Genomic DNA, 23,797 nt, shown 5'->3' on the forward strand with positions numbered 1-23,797 from the left:
ATACTTTGTTTATATGTGGCAGACCCTGCCACCTTTCTAGCTTCAAACAGTGTTCAGGGGTACTTGAGAGCAGCCTGCCAGGTAGAGATGTAGCATATGATTAGGTCTGTTTTCTATTTTGTCTTACAACATCAAACAAGCTTCATAGCTCAGTGTAGCTACTTTACCATCAAATCAAGTCCTAATATAGAAGAAAATGGGATTGGTCCTGGTGCGTAAGGCATCTTGGGAAATCTTGAGGAAGTGAGTTGTTGGATGGTTTGACGAGAAGGACATTTATAGTTTGATGTAGTCTATAATTTATTTAAATTATTACATCATTAATATTGTAAATAATACAGTTTTAATTCCCTTTCAAAATAATACAACTTATTAAAATGATTTCTGATGAAATGTGAACTTCTCTTGGCACCAGCCCAAACCAATGGACAAGGATGATTTCAACAGATTTCAAAATGTAAGACATGAAAGTTCAAGACGATTGCACCTGAACACAACAGGCTCCTTGTTTACAGGCGAAATTAACGACCCAGATTGATGAAATAATGAATCCGCTCCCTCCAATGACAAAAACATGAGGGCGTCACTCCTCCTGGCGGGGGCCAATCCCCGCCTGTCTCCATGGCACATCGAGTCCCGCAGCCCGAAGAGGACTCGGGTTCTTCCGGCGGGACTCGGAGTCGGAGCCGAGAGCCCCCTGACTGTGAGGCGCGACAGACACATCAATCGGCTCTTGGCTTGCGGTTTGAGATTGTTTACATCCAATCAAAACAAGTAAAAATAAATAAAAAGAAAGTAGGCTGCTGCTGGGATGGAGACCGCTGATCAGGTGAGGAAAGCAGCGAGCGCCGAGATGATTTTGACTCAGACATGTGTGTTTATCTGCTAAATGAGCCAGTGTGTGGTTAATTGGTGATTGAAATGAGAATGCTGTCCTCCCCTCTGTGTCCTTAACGCAGCTCGCATCTGTGGGGACATTTCAAGTGCTTAAATTACCTCTGGGATTTATCCGTGTGCTGGAATGGGTGAGTTGGAACTTGCATGCAATAACTTCATTGTGCAGTGTAAATACATATACGTGAATTATATAATGTAGAGTGTGTGTGTGTGTGTGTGTGTGTGTGTGTGGTGAGTAAACATCTGGTTTTGACTTCATATGTTCCTCCATCTCTCTGGTGCATCTTAAACTTTATCACATCTGTTGGTTTTGGTGCCTGGGTGTTGGTGTTTGTGCTCCACCTTGCCCGCAAATCATCTCGGCTGTGATCCCTTCCCCACCGTGACTGAATGGCTCAAGTTTATGTAAGGATTTATAGCTCCGTGAGAACCACATGCCAGGGGAAGCCGCTGTGTAGCTTTTCAATTATGCGTATTTTGGATGCGTTGTGCCAACCCCTGCGCGTTTCTTTGCGCCAGTCCAGAAAAAAAAGATGCCCCATTTTTTTTTTTTACTCCAAGTGAAATGATATAACAGGAGTCAACAATGAGAACGGGGTGTCCTAGCTCTGACTGAATCAAAGCTTTACTACCTCTGTGTGTGTGTGTGTGTGTGTGTGTGTGCGTGTGTGTGTGTGTGTGTGCCGTTTGTAGTCTCTCATGTTTATTGTACAGTGCAGAGGACCCTGAAGGCAAAAAGAGATAAGTGATTTTCTTTGATGTGAGTTTAGAGAAATTACTGTAGCCATAAGGGTATTCAGCTCGTGTGTGTGTGTGTGTGTGAGCTTGTCTTTCCCACTTTTATAAATGCCATCAAATGTGCAGAGAATCCTCAAGCAGCCGAGCGCTCCCTCGCCACTCCACAAAAATCAAATAACAAAAACAAGATTTTTTTTTTTTTTTTGTAAACCCCGCTCAAACTCAGTCTCAGCAGACACACGTGACATTTTAGCTGAGACAAGGCAGATGTCTATCAGCGAGGTGAGTTCCCGAGCGTGTCCCCCTCGGCTGTTTTGCGTGTGACCAGATCCACCGTGATATATGTGGGACAGAGCCAAAGAACAAGCAGATGATCCAAAGCACCATCTGTATGATTAAGATAACACTTTGTAATAGCTCCCTCTGTGTGTCTTATTGTTGCTCTCTCTCTCTCTCTCTCTCTCTCTCTCTCTGTGTGTGTGTGTGTGTGTGTGTGTGTGTGTGTGTGTGTGTGTGTGTGTGTGTGTGTGTGTGAGTTGGAGGGCAGCATGTGTGATTGTGCGAGCATTACTGCACAGCGTCCTGTAACATCCGGTGACGTATCGATCCAAGCGTCACCTGAGAGCTTTCACTCACATGTAAACATACGCGACCCTATGCAGGCTACAATTAATTTTACATTCTCCCTCTACACACACACACACACCACACACACACACAATAACCTGAGGCGGGCAGGCAACAACACCACCTTCATGACACTATTATAAAAGTGACCTTTTCCCTACTCTGCCTTTATATTCTCTCTTGCACGCAACTGAAAAGAAGGAAACTCGTCCAAAACCTCCGCTGGCCAGTGGGCTTATAAAAATGCAAACAATTCAAATTATGACCCAGGTATTCTGATTTATTCTGCAGCACCATCGGTGGCACCAACTAGTCATGGTTAGACTGTTTTTGTCTAGTATCAGGGAGGAAAGGGATCTCCATGAAGTTGGTCTCAGAATTTCTGCCTCCATCTGGAGTCCAAATGACGTAACTATACTGTTTGCCCTCGTTTGGCCCCATGATGAGTCTCTGACTCCAGCCTCAAGAGACCCTGACAGGTAGAGACGTAGCATCCGATGTAGTTTTTAGTACACTGGAGTATTACGACTGTTTTCTTTTTTCTCATCAGGTGTTATTCACAGAGTATATTGTCTTACAACATTGAAATCCTCCTATATGGCTCTAAAGCTTCATAGCTTAGTGTAGCTACTTTACGATCAAATCAAGAGGAGACCTAATATAGAAGAAAAGGGACTGATCCTGGTGCGATGGACACCATCAATGTAATTAACAGCATTTTTAAAAGGAAAAAAACAGAATCAAATAGGGAAACATTTGCAAAAGTTTCCGTGTTGCAATTAGTTGTAGGTCTATATGCATACACCCCTAAGGCATCTTGGGAAATCTTAAGGGAGTGAGTTGTTGGGTGGTTTGGTGAGGAGGACATTTATAGTTTGATGTAGTGTATAATTTGATAATTATTAAATCTTAAACCCAGCTCACAGAGGTGGTCAGCTGCATTTTACAAGAAAGGACAAGAAAGAAAGAGAAGAAAATCTGGGGTTGTTGTCAGATTGTTTCCGAGAGCAAGGTTAGGTGGACTCTACTGCTGCACTCAGAAAGAACAGTTATTGTGAGCGTTACTCTCAGAACAAACACGAAGAGTAGGTGTCTAAAAAGAGCATCTACAGATTTAGCGGTGCGCTCCTGTAACCTTGTCTGACTCACAATGGACAATAAAAGGATCGAAATGGTAACAGCAGGGATATCATCTTTTTTTATTCCACTTATTTTTCGCCCAGGAGGCTGCAACCATGCCCCTGCAAACATAGTGTCAGGAGAAGTGGTTTTGGTGGAACATTAGCTTGTCTGGAGGCAAGCCCTGCCATTAAAATGGTCAAATCCCAGCAAAAGAAAAGCTAACCGCTCCTCGCTTGTTTACTTTGGTACCATTAGCAAAGTGTGCCATTGTCAGCGTGTAGGTTGCTGGCTTGTTGTTCATTTCCGTAGAGTTGGGGATGTTGAAAACGTTAACAATGAGATAGTGGAGGAGAGGAGAATGCAGACTGAAATAGTCAGCCACGGCAGACTTACACCCACAGTATGAGTCAGACTAACATTGGACATAAACTGTGAGATGCAGAATTGTCCAACAGGGACATAATTCCTTGGAACACTGGACTAGGTTTTTCAGACCAACACTGAAATGTTTTCTTTCAATTTTAGATACATTCAGCTTAAGTCGAACTCGAAGACTAACATGGCAGTCATTTCTGAAGAGTGGCTGCAAATACAACGTCAGCCAAAGTATTTTCTGTGCTTCTGACAATCATGCTTCATTATCAAAAGCCCTGCAGTGAATTTCTTCCCACACTATGACACCAGTAGAAACAGATGTCTGTCAGTCTGGTTTGTTTGCGCGCCCTCAGGCCTTAAAGGCTGTAGTTTAGGCAGCGATTGACATTCAGGTTGCTAATGACAGTGAACCCTTGACTGTATGGCTGACTGGTTATGTGGACAAACAGAAGGTTGTTTAAAGGTTAGGTTAACTTAATCAAGATCTCTGCAGCCGACTAGTAGGTTCCTGCATCTTCAGTCAGTACTCGGTCCGCACAAAGAAGAGGCAGATTCATAATCAGCCATGTCTGCAGGAGACACTAGATTTAACAGCTCAGTGTGTGTGTGTGTGTGTGTGTGTGTGTGTGTGTGTGTGTGTGTGTGTATGCATGCAGGCTCCTGGCCTGTTTGGCACACTGTCAGTGGCTGGCATATTCTGCTCCAAACAGCTGTAAGGTCCCCTCCTCTCCACCATGGACCAACTCATGCAGAAGCTGTCCTTTGAGATGTGCCCAAACTCTTCACTGCATGTGTGTGTGTGTGTGTGTCTGTATCTGTGTGTGAGATGGAAGGAGGAAGAGAGCAAAATTGTACAGTTGATTGAGCACATGATGCAAATGATATACATGCATTTTTTCATGCGCCGCTGCATCGCCGTGGCCGCTGTACCATCTCACACAGGGCAGTTTTACAAGTACTGTATCAACTCAGTGGCTTTCCTTTACCACAACAAAGCTCGGGCTGATGAGTCACAAAGAATGAGTCCATCATGAGTGTAATTTATGAGTAATGGTCCTGCTTTCATCCAAAATCCAGGCTTGACCCACTGTCCTATGATGTCATCTTCAGTACTTTACTGTACACTGGTTTAGTTCGCCTTAGGGTGGGCACTGGGCGGTACATGTTTGTTTGTGTGTGCAAAATGAACCTCTGCCACAAAAGAAGGTTATTTGTCACAGGGGTTTGATCATTGCTTGGGCCTGACTGGAGTACTTGAGTAAATTCCTGGAAAATGACCTGTAAGCATCTGATGCCATCGTTCACGCTCCCTGCCCCTTAGTTACTGTTGTCGAGACAATGCCAGCAGATGTAGCGCTTAACATTCTCTGAAAATGTTTAAACAATGGGTCACTGATTATAGAAAAAGCACAAAAAAAAGCAAAAACAAAAAACTTTTCAAGCCTTAAATCATTGATTTCATAGGATGAAAAGACGACTGTTGTTAGCTGAGCTGTTATTATCAGATGCTAAATGGCTAAAACCTATGAGTCGGTTTAAAACACCATTTGTCCATTTGACTTAATAATATTTTGAGTAGAATGGTTTTCGAATAAAACTCCTTTAAAAAGATGTTGAATATGTGCATGATAGCTGCATTCTGTACGTGACCTCAAAAATTTGAGGTTAAAGATGCACGTGACAGACAAAAAATCAGCATCAGCATGATCCAGGGCAGACTTGGAAATAAAGTGAAATAACGATATGCATTGTATGCGTATTAATAGGCTGAGCTAGTTAGAACTCATTAGAACTAGTAGTACAGTACAGCATTTTTTATTAACCCATGTTTTATTGGTTATTCATTAACCAATTGGGGTATAGTCCAGGAAGAAATCACAAATCCTCTCCATACATGTTATCTATGGAGGACTGAAACTGACAAAATCAGAAGGAAATAAATGGCTCAATGAATAAATTAATATTAATATTAAATGCACCAAAATTAATATTGAAAATAAATGTAGGCCTTAAAATGGGACATAAATTGATATTTCTGCTTTATTCTGCCTCTGTATTTATTTTTTTCTGCTTGTAACTTTTTCATTTAATTTATTCATTGATTCATTTAAATATTTTGTATTTATTTCTTTAGTATTCTAGTATTCTTTGAATGGGGAGGTAAATACACGGTTGAATTAATACAAAGGTTATTAAATACAGAGGCAAAATAAAGCAGAAATATGAATTTATGTCACAGTCTCTAAATGAATTAATACCTACATTTATTTTAAATATTATTTATGGTGCATTTAATGGCATACTAATTTATTTAATGATGATTTAATTTATTTTTCTTATTTCTATAAAAATGTTTCAGTCCTCCATACATTTTATTTCCTCCGTTTTCCCGTGATAACGAGTTAATTTCATTTGTTTTCTCGAGATCTCGAGTTATTATCTTGAAATAACGACTACCGTTTTCCCGAGATAACGATATAATTAATTCGAGATCTCGAGATAATGACTGTGATATGATTGGCCTGAGATTATGGAGGCGCCCGGGACCTCGTAGCTGGTCAGCTATGCAGTTAACGACAACATCAGGCTCACTTAGATTGCACCGCCGATATAGCTGAAGCCTTGCTAACCGTCTAACCTGTGTATATTATCTGTAATAGCAAGGCATAATGCTATTTCAGCCTGTCAGGCCTTGATTGAAAAGATATGTGACGTGGTGACCGATATGCTCCTGCTCCTCTGACATTGCTACACTGAATGATGTTTCCTGCAATGATTTAATATACTACACTATCGTTTTGTTTTCTCAAGATCTCAAATGAATTATCCCGTTATCTCGGGAAAACAGCAGTTGTTATTTCGAGATAATAACTCGAGATCTCGAGAAAACAAATGAAATTAACTTGTTATCACGGGGTTCCGTAGTTATCAGCTGGTCAGCCTTAATACAGCTGAATTTTAATATAACAGAACGAATAGTAATAGTTTATTAATTGATTTATCAAGTAAAATGCGTTTCACACACACGTTTGATCCAGATTATCAAATGTGAGGATTTGCTGCTTGTCTCATTTTTATTTTTTTTTTTGTCATCGTAAAATTAATAATTTTAATACAAAACGAGCTATTTTCCGATGGAAATTGTGATTGTCATTTTTCACAATTTTACAGATCAAATGGTGAATGATTGTCCTTTTTAAAAAGGTCTACACATCCTCAAACTAGAACATGTACAGTATGTGTTTCCTGCTAGTTTTGTAAATGTAGCCTGAACATGAAGAGGGGAGTTGAGATCGGCCTCAGCAACGTGTGTATTGGCCACTTTAAAACTGAATACCAATAATCAGGTTCGTCTTAAGAAAGCAAGCATGAAATCAAATTCTTTCTCTGATTAATGCAGACATCTTTGGTGTTGTACAGAAATTACACATTGGGATTAAAGCCCAAATCTCTAAACACTAAGCCAAACATTATTTATTTTAATTGGGAACATCAGCGAGCTGCGCCAGAAGGACTTTGTAGTGATGCAAATACGGCAAAGCCTCATAGGAGTAAAACACCTCACAGATTAAACAGATTTTGGGTTCAGCAGGATTGGCAAATTTAGATACATCATTTCTTTGGTAAAGCAATCTGAATATTTCACATTCTCTTTCTCTGTGTGTCTGTCTTTCTGTCTGTCGCACTCTGTATTGTTTCTTCAGGGACCTATCACACTTGTTATGTGCCATATTGTAGGTTCTGACAGATTAGTGCACGATGCTCATGATGAATATTTGTTCAGTAGCGTGCACACACACACACACACACACGCACACACACACACACCAAAGGGAAACGAGTGAAAGGAGGGCGACGTGGAGACAGCTGCTGACAGATATCACAAGAGACTTGCCAGGTCAAAGATCTGTTTTTCGGCACTGAAATCACTCAAAATCCTTTTGACATGGGGGACTTGAGGCTGGGGGAAAGTTACACCTCCTTTAAAAGCTTCAAGAGACAATGTGAAGCATGTAGAATAATAACACTTTTCAGAATAACTATCACAAATTACTCTACAACCAACCCTGATAACTGTCAGTCAATATAAGCTTCACCCCGTTCTGAGAAAACTCTAGAACTTGATGGTTGTTGGTTCATATATGTTGATGTTTACCTGGTTTTAATGTTTATACTTTTAAATCAGTAATTTAAGACGAGTGCGACAATGTGCAAGGTTCTTTTTTCATCACAAACCTGCTGTGGATGTTTTTAAGACTGTTTTTTGAAATGCTAGATAACATATCCTACATCTCAAAGATATGCCAGCCTGCATGACATGTATGATTGACTGTGTAAGTCACTTAAGTCACCAGCTCAAGGCTGGGACACGATCAAAGAAAGCCATACTGGACTCAGGGCCTAGTAACCTTCCTTGACTTTTAAGGGGCAATCCTGAACCGCACATGTGTGCATATTGAGAACGATGTTTACTTTACATTTCCAAGTAGTCCAACCAAAATATGCATATTTTAAAGGGAAAAAAGTATGGGTACCAAACTTAATTTGAGAAACAAGGGGTCTTTAAAGGTGCACTATGTAGTTTTAGGGAATACATTTTAATCAGAAGAGAAAGATCTTTATTTACTGATTTTTATGTCTAAACAAACTAAATAAACAAACTGACCTTAAAGGACTGCACAATTTCAGACTGTTTTACTTTGTTCATATTTGGCGGACCCTGCCACCTTTCTACCTTCAAACAGTGTTCTGGGAACCTTATTTTCCTGTGAATACAGCTTGTTTATTCAGTTATGGAAAACATGAATATTTCTGAGTTTGTATTATTACCTCATTGATATTATAAATATGAAAATTCTGAGTTTGAATTTCTTCTCCAAAGCAACATCATACTCATTCATACTACAAACATCTTATAACAATCTGGGGTTGAGGGTTGTGGTAGCCGATGACCTCCTGGATGTGATGTGACGTGGCCTCTCCTGACCCATCAGGTCAGAGCCGGACCTCTGTCTCCCTCTGAACCCTGAGACGATGATCCACCATCTGTGACTCAGGGAAAGGAAAGGTTAGTCTGTCTTCTCCTGTAGGTAGACATGTCGGCTTGAACAAGACATCCCACACACATAGTACATGGAAGAGCACCGATGTCGAAACAGTTTGTACACGGACAAGAATATAAAGAAAGCTTTCTCGTGTGCCTCTTTTTCCGGCGCGTTCGTGGCGTTGAATGAATGCGACACAGAAATGCAAACTTGTGGACTGTGGATCGCCTATTTTTAGTGGCTTTACCCACTTTGAAAGAATACATGTGTTCATTTTGGTGTTTAATGGTATAAAAATGGCATAATGGTGAACACACAGACACACACAGAGTGGGGTTGTATTAAATTTCCGTTGGGTGTCCCCAGCTCCAGTGACGGTCCCCGTAGGCCACTGGAGCCGGGTTCCAGCTCAGTCACCTGACTATGGAAACCCCATGGGGAGGAGAGGAGCACCAAGAAGGGACAGTGCTACAAAAATAAATGGAGATTTTCTGCCTGCTCGTGGTCGGTCATGCTTACAGAAGGAAGGAGAGAGCAGAGAGATAGTGGAAGAGATGAATCTGGGCTATGCAGGGCACAAAGCGCTCCCCGTGCAGGAGGGGATTAGCCGCCGCTAAATGAGCTGCTGATTCTGTTCTGTGGTGCTGCGACTGAAGCAACGATCAGACGGATTTACATGAAGGCTTGTGGTCACTGCTTCTTTGTGTAACTTCTGTGGTCAGTGAAGTAGTTGGGGTTTTCTCGCTAATGTCGAAGCCAAGATAACAAGACAAGGGGAAACTTATAATTTACTATAACTATTACTAATTCTCCATAACTCCAGCCGTCAGTCAGGATGATATCCCTCATCACTCCTACGTCAAAGTTTCATTTAAAGGAGCATCTGTCTGCTCGCCCCACTGTGCTCTCATTTCCGATCTCCGCTTCCCGTTTTGTTTTGTACTTAACTAGCTGGCGTAAAATTGCTCATGTTTGCACACTGGCGGACCGCAGCAGTGACAGCAAGTGAGACTGTGTGTGTGTGTGTGTGTGTGTGTGTGTGTTTGTCTGTGCGAACTGTGGCTAATGCTTCTGCCTGAGTGGAGTGGAGAGAGTGAGATATTTTTACTCTACGTCCATATACATACACATCGCACACTCACATCTAGGTCCTTAAACGCTCACACAGATACACACACACACACACTGAGGCACGCATGCAGCCAGGCAAACACACACCAACATGTGCATATATAAATGAATGGAAATGCTGCATGGATACACATGTCACATGCAAACATATACTGTGTGTATATATGCGGTCAGTGCCTTGACATACTGGAAGAACTGGCAACCAACTTACTACACACACACCATACACACACACACACAAACACACACACGCGCAGGCTACTACATGCAAAAGAAGATACATACAAATTAAGATCACTAGTATAAAAAACAGATAAGTGCACCAAAGAAGAAGAGAACTGATAAGATGAAGCACATAAAGCAATTTATTACCTCACTTGATTTGTGTTCAAATGCTCAGTGAGGTTTTTCCTCACTGGGATTAGGGAATGTGACATACATAAGCACAAACAACACCATTTCAGAGCTTTTTAAACTGTTTAGCAATACACTCGGTTCCAAATTGGCGGCATTTGTTTAGTCTGTTACTGGCTCTTTGGCCATGACACCCACACCAACGCTTTCCATTTCAGAAGAATCTCTGTAGCATACTTTTTTATCTCTCGTCTTGAATCTAGATGTTTTATGAAACACATTTTAGGGATTTAAAGGTTTTAGACATCCTGAAAACGCAAAAGCAGATAAAAATATATATGCATATTGGGCAAAGTAGTGCCAAAATCTTCCGAAATAAATTTAAATCTCACATTAATCATGTCAAACTCTTCTAAATCCTCCTGAAAAATAACCAAGCTAGCTACGTTTTATTTTATTATCTGCAGCAATAAACGTTTATTTGATTTGGGCCAATAGTATATACAGTAAAGTTCACTAGTTAAGCAGCCATTACACTTCAGATAGTTTTCTTCTACAAAACTGCCTTTCTGCCTGTTCATCAACACTGCAGATTAATAGGCAGCCAGTAATAAAAACTAATCCAGGGGCTCAACAACACCATTTCAGAGCTTTTTAAACTGTTTAGCAATACACTCGGTTCCAAATTGGCAGCATTTGTTTAGGCTGTTACTGGCCAGTTCTTCCAGTATGTCAAGGCACTGACCGCATATATACACACAGTATATGTTTGCATGTGACATGTGTATCCATGCAGCATTTCCATTCATTTATATATGCACATGTTGGTGTGTGTTTGCCTGGCTGCATGCGTGCCTCAGTGTGTGTGTGTGTGTATCTGTGTGAGCGTTTAAGGACCTAGATGTGAGTGTGCGATGTGTATGTATATGGACGTAGAGTAAAAATATCTCACTCTCTCCACTCCACTCAGGCAGAAGCATTAGCCACAGTTTTACTTTCGGCCCATTCATGTAAAATTGAAGCTTATTTGGAGAGTTTGCGCTGCTTTCACTCCACCTATTTTATTTCTTTATTTTTAAATTAGTCTTAATGTAGAGTTCAAGTAGTAACTTGATGTAAACGTCTGACTTGACTGAAAGTTTTTCGACTCCTCACCATCCAGACCACACACTCCATACAGTTGGTTTGTGTAGTCTTTAAAGTCGTTTGATTTTAAATCATAGTCGAGGATAAGCATTTTGAAAGCAATACGTCTCCTCCCCTCAATCTCTGTCTCACTCTCTGTTTCATCTTTCTTTCTGTCTTCATAAAGAGTGTCCTAGATTTTTTTTCCCCCTCCCAGTCAGGCAGGGAGAGGGGCTGAACATCTGAGGCGTTTGCTCCTCCTGAGGCAGCCACTTGACACCGCAACGATTTCTATCGATTTGAATAGAGCAGGTGGACAGTGTGTGTGTGTGTGTGTGTGTGTGTGTGTGTGTGTGTGTGTGTGAAGAGGTCTGTGAAAATGTCAAGTGCGGCTCATCAGTGAATGCACCTTTTAGCTCATCTGCCACTTAACGTGCTCCTCGCCTCCCCGCTCGGCGCAACCTCCATCGCTCCCTGTGCCGCTCTGAACACGTGTTTGTTTGAGCAGCTCCTCCATTTTCTCTTGTCATCCCTCTGATTTTATTTATTTTTACCGTCAAAAGCGTCTTCACTGTACCAAGCTGCCATTCCTTAAATACTCTCCTTCTTTCTGCCCACTTCACTTCTGCCTGGTTGATATCTTTACTACACCCTGTTTGTTTTCCCCTTGTTCACAATGGGGACTGTGTGTATTGGACAGTAGGTCTGATTGCTGGTGGTTCAGCCTGAAGCCTGTGGATCAGTTTCATAATCCTCAGCCAGCCTCCGCTCTTTTTACAGTGTTCGTTCATCAAGTCTTCATTTGAGCCTCCAACCCTGCTCGAGCTACTTTTAAGACAGAATCCTCACCCTCTTATCCACATCCACGTCCACTCTCCTAAATCTGTAGATTATATCACGAGTTGTACTTTTTTAGTCTGTGAATACACTTGTTTGAAAGCAAATTAGGGATTTCCAGTTAGTGCTGTGCTCTTCAATGCCATGTAGGTCAGTGGAGAAGAGGGCAAACAGGGGGATGTCTCAGAGCCTTGTTTGCACTGCAGAACGTTTTTCATTCCTGTACCCTGGCTTCTCTTTCTTTCTCTCTCTGTATCTGTCTCTCTCTCCTCTCTCTCCCTCTGTGTCTGTCCCTCTCTATCTCTTGTTCCCTGAGGAGCCCAGCTGGGAGAGGCAGATAAACACACGGGGGCGCAGGGCTTAGCACCCACCCTCCTTCCACAATGCCACGCTCTCCTGTTCAAAGGCCCCAGCCAGAAATGAGATGGGCTAAACCCAGCCCAAAAATCACAGGGAGAGGAGGCAGCTGCAGGAGAGAGAGGGAGAGAGATGTTTATCTGGGGGTGTTTGTGATAATTAGGAGGGTGTATTTATTCTCTTGCTCTTCTGGTCACTATTTTTCTACCATTTGTTTATTCAGATAAGTGCATGGCACATTTATCAGTCCTTTTAGCTGCATATGTGAATTTACCATGTGTGCGCAGACGTGCGAACTCATTTCTGTGTGTTTGTTTGCCTTGAAACCAACCAGAACTAAAGAGAGCGAATCACTTAAAAACACTTGAGCGGAGGGATTCCCTGCAGAGGTTCCAGCTGTGCACCATGACAGTCAGGTAAGCAGCAGTCAGCCTCCACCTGAGGCCTGAAGCTGCAACAAAAACAAGCGGAGGTGTGAGGCTGCAGTTTATCACACAGCGTCTGGCTTTGATCGGGGCTGACCTAACCCAGCCAAAGCTAGCTCAGCCCTTTGTGAGCCAGATTAGCCATGCAAAGCATCACCTTGTATTGTGTAGTATGGCCTCATAAGCAGGTTCAGCACAAGGTTCAACCACCTAGCATCAATGTGAAGACAAGTGCCTTGTAAAAGGTTGGATTGGAAACCAGTCTCTCTTTATATCTGTTAAAATGATATCCGTCTATCAAGTTAATCAGCTGTGACAATGCTATGACGTAACAAACAAATGAATCTTTGTTTTGATATGAGGTCATCTCGCTTCACTTTTCTAAAATAACTTCTTCCAAACTGTGAGCGCACAGTACCTAAGAAGCCGTTCTCCTCCTGATCTGGTCTCATACTTATTATGACTCTCAATGTGGTCAGTACATCAGGCTCATCTGAACTTGAAAGAAGTCAATGCACTTAATGGTATACGTGAGAGGGTTGATCCTAAACTCAGTGTCTACTCTCAGCCACAAGGTGGCGTACAGCAACTGATAATGTAACAGTGTGTGTGTAACCACATGTAACTTGTGGTAACAACAGAAGGGACTGGATTTTCCTCTGTATTTCTCTGTTTAATATCCCTGCCCCCCCCCACAAAAACGCTTCACTCTCTCATCAGTATGGCGAGGCCTGATGTGGTGACTTAACGGAGAATCTTTTAGGAAGCAGTTGATTGGACAAACAGGCCAATAAATGGACCAAGGCAATCACATTGGTCCAATCAAAGCAGCTGGAGAAGGGAACATGTTCAGTTTTAAAACACAAAGTTAAATGTCTGTCTTGTTCCGACAGAATCTGATATTGCAGTGAAAATGCTAGTCCACCAATTTTTTTGAGTAATGGTAGTGTGTGCGTGTTAGTGTGGACCAACAAAGTTGAAACAGTATCACCTTTGGAGAAACGCAGTGTCATGTTGCAGTGGCCAATCAAGTAAGATGGCGATCAGATGGGCAGACTCTCAGCATGGCTAGCAAATGATAGGATAAGATAAGATATGTACAATAAGTTTATTTCGTAATTATCATGACAGGCCTGTTAAGACTGATAAAGTGCTATATGGTGAGCATGTTAGCTGTGTGTGTAAATTGACATCTGTCAGATTCAGTTTAGCTTGACACATCATCCGTACACAGCTGGCTCATATACTGTATGTGCCCAGAACTGCTGCATCCTCTCAGTTGTGGAGAATAAATAGTGAACACTGTCCTGCTTAGCGCATACTTACACATTTTGAATGCAAATGCATGCACACACTAAATCTCTATGCACTTAAAGAACATACTCACAGACATTGTCAGGATCAGTGTGTGTAGTGCGGCTGAATGATCTAATAATGCTGAGGCTTGTTAAATAGCGCCCTCCAGAGGCTGTTGGTCATTAAGACATAAAGAGATATCTCCTCCCCAGCTGCTGGCAAGCTGCTCGTCCAGCTGCCTGTAATGTGGGAGAGGGCAGGCTCATGCTAACCAGGCGTCAGGTCTGATTATGGTGATTATGGTTGTGAGAACTCTCGAGGCTATTGAAGCTTTATATGGAAAACTGTGCTGTGAGAGAGAGAGCATATTAAGGGCAGAGGGTGTGTGTGTGTGTGTGTGTGTGTGTGTGTGTGTGTGTGTGTGTGTGTGTTAGGAAGTTGGATGTGTGTGTCTGTGTTTATGTGTTTGCAGCATTTTCATGTTTGTTGATTATAGCAAGAAGCCTGTGATCCAGTCCTTCAGTTTTAACTCATAACTCACTCAGATAGTGCCAAGATGGCCGCTGTTCTTCTTGACTCCTTTAGTCTCAAATCTCTTACCTGGACTCACCAGTCTTCATTATTTCTACATCAGTTTAAAGGTGCAATATGAAATAATTTTTAGTGAAAAGATTTTTAAACACAACTAAAATTAATCAACAGAATGTGACGAAATAACAGCATTCACATAATGTCTATGTATTGTGTTGCAGAGATATCTACTGAAGTTAGCATGCTACCAGCTAGCCCTGGCCTGTCCTGTTCCAAAACTCCTGTGCTATCGGTGTAAATGCCAACATCCCTCTGGTGCTCTGAGCTCCGGGTCCGGACCACTAGATGCACTGCTAACTGAGCTACTAGCTCGCAGCATCATTTAGCTGTTACTTGACAGATATGCTGACCCCTATTTGTTTTGAGTATGAACTCAACAGATGGCCAACATTTAGACAACAGCTAACGTTAGCATCTAACCACTTCCTAGCTAACATTACTGTTTGATAGTGTTACACAATACGATAGGAAGGCGTACATTTATTCTAAAATATCAACACAAATCTTGGACATATAAGCCTGGAAGGAAAACACACTGGATGTAATCAAATGGTAACTTATCATTAACTTATCTGAAAAAGCAAATACTCCTCCAGACTGTTATACTTCATGTTATTAAAACTACTCATCACTTTTAGAGCAGTGTCGAGAGCAAAGCTAATTATCTCTTTTCTGTTTGTTACATGAGTCAGGCAAAGACACGGCAAAACTTCTCTCCATACAGCTCCGTAATTACATCTCTTTGGGCCACGGTTGCGTGGGCAGCAGAGGCAATAGCTTACTTTTAATCACACCAGAGGCAAGGACTGTATGTGTTGGAAGTGAGAAAATGCCAAAAATATTTTAACCAACTCAGTCAATTAAATGCATTTTCTTAATTGTACTGCTTAGAGACGAAGGCACTGTTTTCCGCACCAGATGAATGAAAGAAAACAATCACTAAGTTTTTTGAGTGTGTCTGTGTGTGTGTGTGTGTGTGTGTGTGTGTGTGTGTGTGTGTGTGTGTGTGTGTGTGTGTGTGTGTGTGCGTGTGTGTGTGATCCTGCAGCTTGTTGCACACAACGCCTTGCACTCTGACTCATTACAGGAACCGAGTGTTGGCTTTATACACACAATAACAGTATAAGTGGATATGCTGCTGTTTGTGTAATGTTTCCACGATTAATCTACAAACCACTTCCTGTATTGTAATCAAGCCTCTCAGCCATGTTTCTCTATAAGCTGTAGAGCTGAGAGGATGATTAATCATCCACGTCATTTTAACGACCAGACTAATGTTGCATTAGTATAGAATTAGCAGGGGAGGTTTACTAACAAGGTGATTATACAAACCTATTATAGGTTTTGATATTAAAGCTTTGTCATATATTATCCATCAGCTACAGGTTCAACTTGAGCAAAAAGAAGCTGAATTAGTTTGCTGTCAGTGATGTGTTCTGTGAAATAGTTTGAGCCTCTAGCTGAGCTGTTGTTTTTTCAAAATTGTTCCTTCATTGAATTCATGATTCCACTTCTGAATCTCTCTCATCATGTGATATACTTTAAAATGTTTATTAGTGGTGGAAAGTGGTTTGCTGTGCATTTAAAGCCTGCATGTCACTCACAAGCAACAAGCTGCCATGTTTCCATGAAAATGAAAACTGCACGAGCTTTGCTTTTGTACCAAGCATCAATAAAGTTGTAGCATGACGTCTTTTAATTGAACTACTTTCTATGTGAAAAAGTAGTATAAAGCTCTTTGTGGCTCCAGAGGAAGCTGCATGTAATCTGGTGAATTGCTTGAAGTGATGTCACTCAGTGGCTAAGTTGCATCGTGGGCAATGTAGGCACCAGGTTTTGAAATGGAAGAAGAATGTGTAGTTCAGTGGAATCTTGTGAAACCACTGGTAGGTTGTTATTGTGAGATAAACAAGAAGTGGACCCACTCAGAGAGAAACTGTCATAAAAACTCCAGACAGGCCTTTAATTCAGTTAGAGGTGTATCTCCACCTCCACCCGTCCCTCCCTCTTTCTCCTTCCATTTATTTATCTCTTCTCACCTCGTGATAATCACAGAAGTGGTGCAGGGCAGGATGGTATAGGAAAGAGACATAAGATAGGTTGTAGTATACGTTCATACTCACACACACACACTGAAGTGTTTTCCTCAGGCAGCCTCCTCCAGATTCTGTTTCAGTGTCAGAATGCTTCTGGGAGTCCTGCAGCATCACTAAACTGGATTAGATCTTCATTTCTTCAATGTGTATGGTTATATTTGCTCCGGTAAGTGTTTGTTGTTTTTTATTGAAAATATAGCTTTGAAACAAACACAATATGTGATCGTTCTGCCTGATCTGTCTGTCATCAAACTGTTGTTATGGTGGCATTAAAAAAAAAAAAAAAAAAAAAAATCTGACATAATATTAGATACACTTCAAAGTTTTACAGCCTGTAACACGAGCTAAGCTGTGAGGTCTACAGCAGATTCATTAGGTTTAAGAATGGATTCTGTCTGTGTTTACTTGTGATCTTCATCTTTCTCTGCCACACTGCAGGTCATGATTAGTTGGAATGATCATTTTTGCAACACAATTTTCATTTTCACTGATAAAAAGTAATTTAAATCAGGATGGTGTGACATTTGTCGGGGTCTGTAGCAAACAAATGTTTCCTTGCATCTGGAGAACATGATTTGTAGTTCAGGACATCTCTGCAGCACTACAGTGCTTCTTTATAATGCGTTTTTTTCACACATTTTACCTTTATCAAAAAACTGCAGCCTCTGGATTGGGATATTGCACTTGACCATATTGCGATTTAGGTAATATTTCATTTAATTTGCAGCCATGTTGCACAGATTTAATCCTCCTTTTTTCTTGCTGTGTCAGTGTCTGCTCACATACAGATTCTCAGTTCAGATTCTCACTTGTCTCCATGTTTAAAATCCAAGTGGAGTTATTTCTTGTATTGTGAGGCCAATTTTGAAGAAGGCAATTGCTTAAGGAAGAACATAAACATCAATTTTTTTAAATAAGCACGGTGGTGAAGTCATCATCAGGTACCAGTGGAAGGAGCCCAAAGTGATCTTTTCCTCCAGACTCCGAGACCCAGTCTGTCCTAATTCAGCTCAGCCCACACACTCACTGCAGCTATTGTATTCAAAGTGCTGATGTGGCCAAAATGCTATCAGTTGGTGTTAAACTTGCTTCATGGCAGAGAAATTGCTGAGATGTCCGTAAGCAAAATGTTTAAATGGTGAGACTGCTGATGCCCACTATTTGCTACTTTGGCTTGTTACCAGAAATTCATTCCAGTTACACTTTAGATTTTTCCTGCGGTCCAGTTTTGAGGTGTAAAACTCAGTTTCTCTGACATCTTCCACAGACTTAATTGAAAGAAGTGGCTGTAAAACGGTGAAATCAGAGCTGATGACACTGTCCTCACAGGGGCACTCTTAGATATTTCCCAATGAATATTATACTGAATGACTATAATGAATCCATTTCCCTAATAGGCATCTGATTTTTGTTGTTTTCCTTCTTTGTCCAGCTCTTTGCCATTTTTGCATTTGCAACATGTGGGGGCTACTCTGGGCAGCTGCGGGTTAGTGTGGACTGCATGGAGAAGGCCAGCAGCAACCTCAGCATTGGTATCGACTTTGCTTATCCTTTTAGGTGAGTGGGCTTAATTTCTTGTCTCAGTGTTTGATGGCAACAATATGAGCCAGTGTTTACTTTAATGTCGGGGCCAATAAAGGCTTTAAAGATGAGACATCAGCATCAGTTGAAAAATCCATCATTATCTACTCCCCCCTCATGTTGAGATTACATTATTTACACCTTTACAACTTTAAAAAGGGTGTAAATAACGTCTTTTAAAATCAATTTGGGAACTCTGGGCTTTTGGAGAACATGGAGAACGAATTGTTCTTTGTGACTTCAACGTCACACATCATGACTTTATTTATTAGATACAACTGTACAATGAAATATTCTCAAAGCATTATGATACATAGAGTTATGGGCAATGCAATGTTAGCCAGAAATGTGCATGGAGAATTTTCTTTTATCTAAAGATGAGGCTTAAGCCAACATGCTGTAGTCAATATACTTAAAAGCAATGTGGTTACTTTCAGATTGGTAACGCACTATACCCTGACAACCACAGGTCCCTGTGACATAATGTGGGCATTTACTGAAGTCAAAAATAATGCGTGTAGGTGTGTGTGGGTCCATGTCTATAAAAGCAGCAGAAAAACTGACACTATCTGTACTGCTATCCACCACTTGGGGGAAATAAGAAAATGTGCTGTTTTTCTGATTTGAGTGAACTGAATCTAAACGTCTGGGTTAGATAGAGAGAGTTAAAAGAAAATTAAAGTTGATAGATTTGCAATGGATATAATTCCTCTCACTTTAAATCATCTTGTTACTGGTATAATCTGCAGACATACTGTAAATGCATCCAGTCTATACCAACTACTGTTGGCATTATGCTAGAATTAAGAGATTGAATCACAGTATCATCAGACCTCTTTGGGTAAAACATGTCCTCTCAAAATAGAGCTATAGACTCCATTTTGCGTTGACCCCTGCACCTCTCTGTGTGTATCAGGTTGTACCAGGTGTCCTTTGATGCGCCCATGTGTGAGGGCATTAGGAGGGAGCGTGTGTTCCTCATCGGAGACTATTCATCCTCTGCAGAGTTCTTCGTCACCATTGCGGTCTTTGCCTTCCTGTATTCCCTCATGGCCACCATCGTCTACATCTTCTTCCAGAACAAGTACCGTGAGAACAACCGAGGGCCGCTCATTGTGAGTTCAGCGGGGACTATCAACCACTGCTCACAAAGTATTGACAACATAATGTGGTGGTTTCTTCAGCTTAACTTCTTTCATACCCTTTGTCCCTCCTCTCTTACGTGCCGTTAGGACTTTATAGTGACGGTGGTGTTCTCCTTCATGTGGCTGGTCAGTTCCTCTGCTTGGGCCAAGGCTCTGTCTGATGTGAAAGTGGCCACTGATCCAGACGAGGTGCAGCTCCTCATCTCCGCCTGCAAAATCCAGACCAACAAGTGTGGCTCGTTGCATGGAGCACGCTGGTCTGGACTCAACACCTCAGTGGTATGTTCACAGGATGTGTGTGTGTCGCAAACGCCTGGAGGCTGTATAAAACTAAAATAAAAACAATATGCAATCGTTTGCAAATGAACTGTGTTAACCATCAATGGTTTTACAAACTGTTCCTGAGCTCATGTAGTATTATGGTGAAACTTGTCCCAATGAACTGAGCCTTTCGAGGATGCCACTTTCACACCGAATCATGATGCTCTCACCTGTTTCTTATTAAAGGAACAGTTCACTTCAAGTGTATTTGAAGAGTTAAAGATAAAAGCAATTCAAATGTCTGTTGATGTGTAACTCCTGAAAGCAGTTGAGTTTTCAGAGGAATTGAAATGCTTTCTAATGAGAAGTTCTCGTTCTCTTTCTCTTTAGGCTTTTGGGTTTCTCAACTTCGTTCTATGGGCTGGGAACATCTGGTTTGTCTTTAAGGAGACCGGTTGGCACAAGGGTGCTGCGAGGTTGGAAGGTGGGGCGTCTGAGAAACAAGCTGGCACCTTTACCCAGCAGCCCTACAACCAGGGTAGCTTTGACCAGACAGGGAGCTACAACACCCAGGGGAACCTTGGCCAGCCATCTGAGTACAGCCAGGTGGGAGGGCCCACCTCCTACTCCAATCAAATGTAGCCGTGCCTTTTCCTTTTGTGAGTGGCACTTCTGCATTTTAAACCAGGGCAATCAGGGGGTGATAGGAGGAGGAGGGAAGTTAAGGATTAACTTTCATCCCTGCTCAGTTTGTAATCAACTTGTCTGTGCAAAAATAACAAAAAAGATGGTTTTTAAAAAACGGCATCAGAGGTGTCAAAGAAAAAACTGCTGTAGATACAAGTATTGTTGGGTATTGTACAAAATGATTAGATATAGTCTTTTACTCCTTCTCCGTCAGAGGTGTTGTTTGCTGAATGTTGTATTTCTTGTACTTTGAAACACATAAGTGACAGTTTGTCTCTCTGTGCTTGGTAATTGACATACACTGTAACAGCTGGATGTCTTTTTCAAACTGGTTTGCACTGTTGTGAAAGGATTAAGTGCTCATTGTTTGTATAATTTGGTGACAAGTGCATGATGTTGTATGTGTGCTTATATGCTCTCTTTAAAACGAGTTTAAAAAAAGATCTCTCTGAAAGTTTACAAAATTCACACTGCCCCAAACATCATTGAAAGTGTATTTAGATCAGTATTATTACATGTATATTACTTTTTAATCTAACAGGAACTATATTTTGATAAAGGTTATTTCTAATTCAGAAACAGATTCAGAATATAACGTAGTGACATGTCTGTGTTGTTAGCACAAATCAAGGGCGTAGGTTCAGTCTCAACATCAGCAGGGACACAACATGGATGGATGTTGATGTTTCAAATATTAAAAATTTGCACGTGATGTGAGTTTTCAAACCCCCTCCCTTTCAGCCAACCAAATCTTAACATATCATGCCTAAATTGGTCGTCTTTGAGACGTAGCCTCAGAAAAATATGACTTCACTCCATAGATAATGCAAACTAGTTAATTCAAATATTGGGGCATGTCCCAACCATCCAAATGTCAACCAACACCGTTGGTACAAAATACATTCCAGCTCATGTCGACAAACTTAAAGCAATAACCATATACTGCAAAATATATTATACAGGGTTTGTGGGGGGAAAAGGGAAAGTATGCAACCATTGCAGCATGTTGTTTCTGTCTCCATGGTTAACACTCCTTAGTCGCACCTACGCAGACGATATCACTCTTTAATTTGAATCATGTGAAGAGGGAGATTGTCTCCCTCATTGTTTACAAGTGGCCGCTCCCGCTACAAATAACTGTGACTGTTTTCTATGCTATCCTCAGACTACTGGGAAATTATGAACTTAAGTTATACAAAGCATGTCCAGAGTGTCCATTTACACCGCTAAAGCCCAGCAAAAAAGCACATCAATACTGCAGTGATAACAATACATGAATAAGTGAATGGTGGTTTCATCTGTACATAACTAATATGGAGCTTTTGTTGGCTTTAAAATCACAATTCAGGTTTGTAAAACTTAAAAAAGAAATATATAGTAATGTTCAAAGGATAATGCTCACTTGCTGTTTGTTTACATTAATATGACTTGTGCAACCCTGTTTCTTGACCTCCTAAGCATGTGGCTTGCATCAGTGTAATAAAGCAGATTGAACACCCATGTATGTAAAATAGTCTGACATCCATGATCAATGTTTACGGGTCCATATAATGGCACTCAGCTCATGAGTGTGGATATTTTACAGGCATTCATGGTAATAAAGCACAATTTTGCCCATAATAAACCTGTTCTCTCTGTCTCTGTGTCTCTAAACGTACATGAAATACTGTACCTGATGTTTGGATCACTTTGCCCTGAGAAGTGGGTGACCCCTGACCTTTGACCTGTTGCCTCAGTGTCCGCAGAAACAGGAACAGTCTGTGAGGGATGCTCAGGTGTTTTTCCTGAAACGTTATATTCCTGACAAGTCAAGCCACTGTTTTCACAACAAGCACGTAGTTAAGAGGATATGTTGCATTTCTTTTCATCAAAGAGATGAAATAAAAAAGTAAAGTTTTCTAAGGTTTGTCAGATGAACTTGTCAGTTTAACAAAGGTCAGATGTCTGCGTTGAGATACCAGAGGGATACTCTCATTAGAAAATAACATTACCCTCTGGTGAATCACATACTATTTGTGGGAAACAACAACATGTGACAATAATCTTGCAGTACCTCCCGAGTCTGAAATGTTTGGGAACTGAGCAACGGAGTGATTCTAGTTTTGTATTTTTCATTGCTTTTATAATTTAATTTTTATTTCAGTCAGGTAAAATGTTTTTTTTCACACCTAGTTTTGTTTTTTAGTCTAGTTTCACTCTAATAACCTAACTCCAAATGCTATTAAATAATAATGAATCACATGATGTGCTTGGCAGTCTCATATGTCCAGTAGGGATCAGTACTAGCAGCATGTACACTAACATACTGTATACAGATACATGGGCCCAAATATCTACATAGTGTTTAGAATACATTTGTTGTTCATAACCAATACAAAGATCAAAACATATTAAAGTTATCAGTATTTGTATTAGTGGTAGTAGTAATAGAAACAGGGATATACTGTACAAAATAGCAGAAAAAAGACACAAAATGTCTGGAGTAATGAGGCCATCTTGTGGCAGTTGTGCATCTCTACCATGAGACTGATCACATCCTACAGTCAGTACAGGCTGCTCCCCTTAGAGCTTGGCAGCAGTTAAAACCATAACATATAAATAGTGATTATGCCAGAAGATTATTCAATTTTCATGAAGATGTCTATGACCTCTAGCTTCAACTACTGCAGCTAAAGGCTAAAGTTGTATTTATATAGGCTGCTTATTTTTCCCTCGCTGACAGTAACTGAAAAATATACATTTATTTTGATTAACCCTTATCGTTGGTTATTCAGCTGTATTATTATTAAGTATTCCACATAATTAAATGAGGCAACACCAGTCCAATAATGGAGAAAAGTTAGCTAAACTCCTGCTAAAGCTAACATAACTAGCTTTGGAGCAGTGTCACACGAGCTTTTGACGATAGCTAACTGCTAATATTGTTGAGCTACCTTATTACAAAGTATTTAATTCAAAATTAAATTACTATGTTTATTTTAATACAAATTAGTATAAACAGCTAAACAGAGATGTGTCAGTAGGCTTACTCTGAGGTCAAAGTAGGCTAGCAGATGGCTAACAGGAAGCCTTGTCATGACAGTGCAAGAATAGCAGCTTTAAAACCT

The 23,797-nt window shown here is 40.9% G+C and overlaps 1 protein-coding gene across 2 annotated transcripts; it reads left to right on the forward strand.

Moving 5' to 3' along the window:
- The first annotated feature begins 661 nt into the window (after positions 1–661).
- synpra (synaptoporin a) lies at positions 662–22,314 on the forward strand. Of its 2 annotated transcripts, XM_084349174.1 has the most exons (6): positions 662–829; positions 960–1,025; positions 18,449–18,573; positions 19,514–19,712; positions 19,830–20,021; positions 20,394–22,314. In XM_084349174.1, the coding sequence occupies exons 1-6, from the start codon at positions 812–814 to the stop codon at positions 20,643–20,645; spliced, it is 852 nt and encodes a 283-aa protein (XP_084205300.1). In that variant the 5' UTR covers positions 662–811; the 3' UTR covers positions 20,646–22,314. The 2 variants fall into 2 exon arrangements, with proteins under 2 accessions (XP_084205300.1, XP_084205301.1); XM_084349175.1 differs by lacking the exons at positions 662–829; positions 960–1,025 and adding an exon at positions 16,999–17,182.
- The last annotated feature ends 1,483 nt before the right edge of the window (positions 22,315–23,797 follow it).

Source organism: Pagrus pagrus, assembly GCF_965226575.1.
Source record: "Pagrus pagrus genome assembly, chromosome: 3".
Lineage (NCBI taxonomy): Eukaryota > Metazoa > Chordata > Actinopteri > Spariformes > Sparidae > Pagrus > Pagrus pagrus.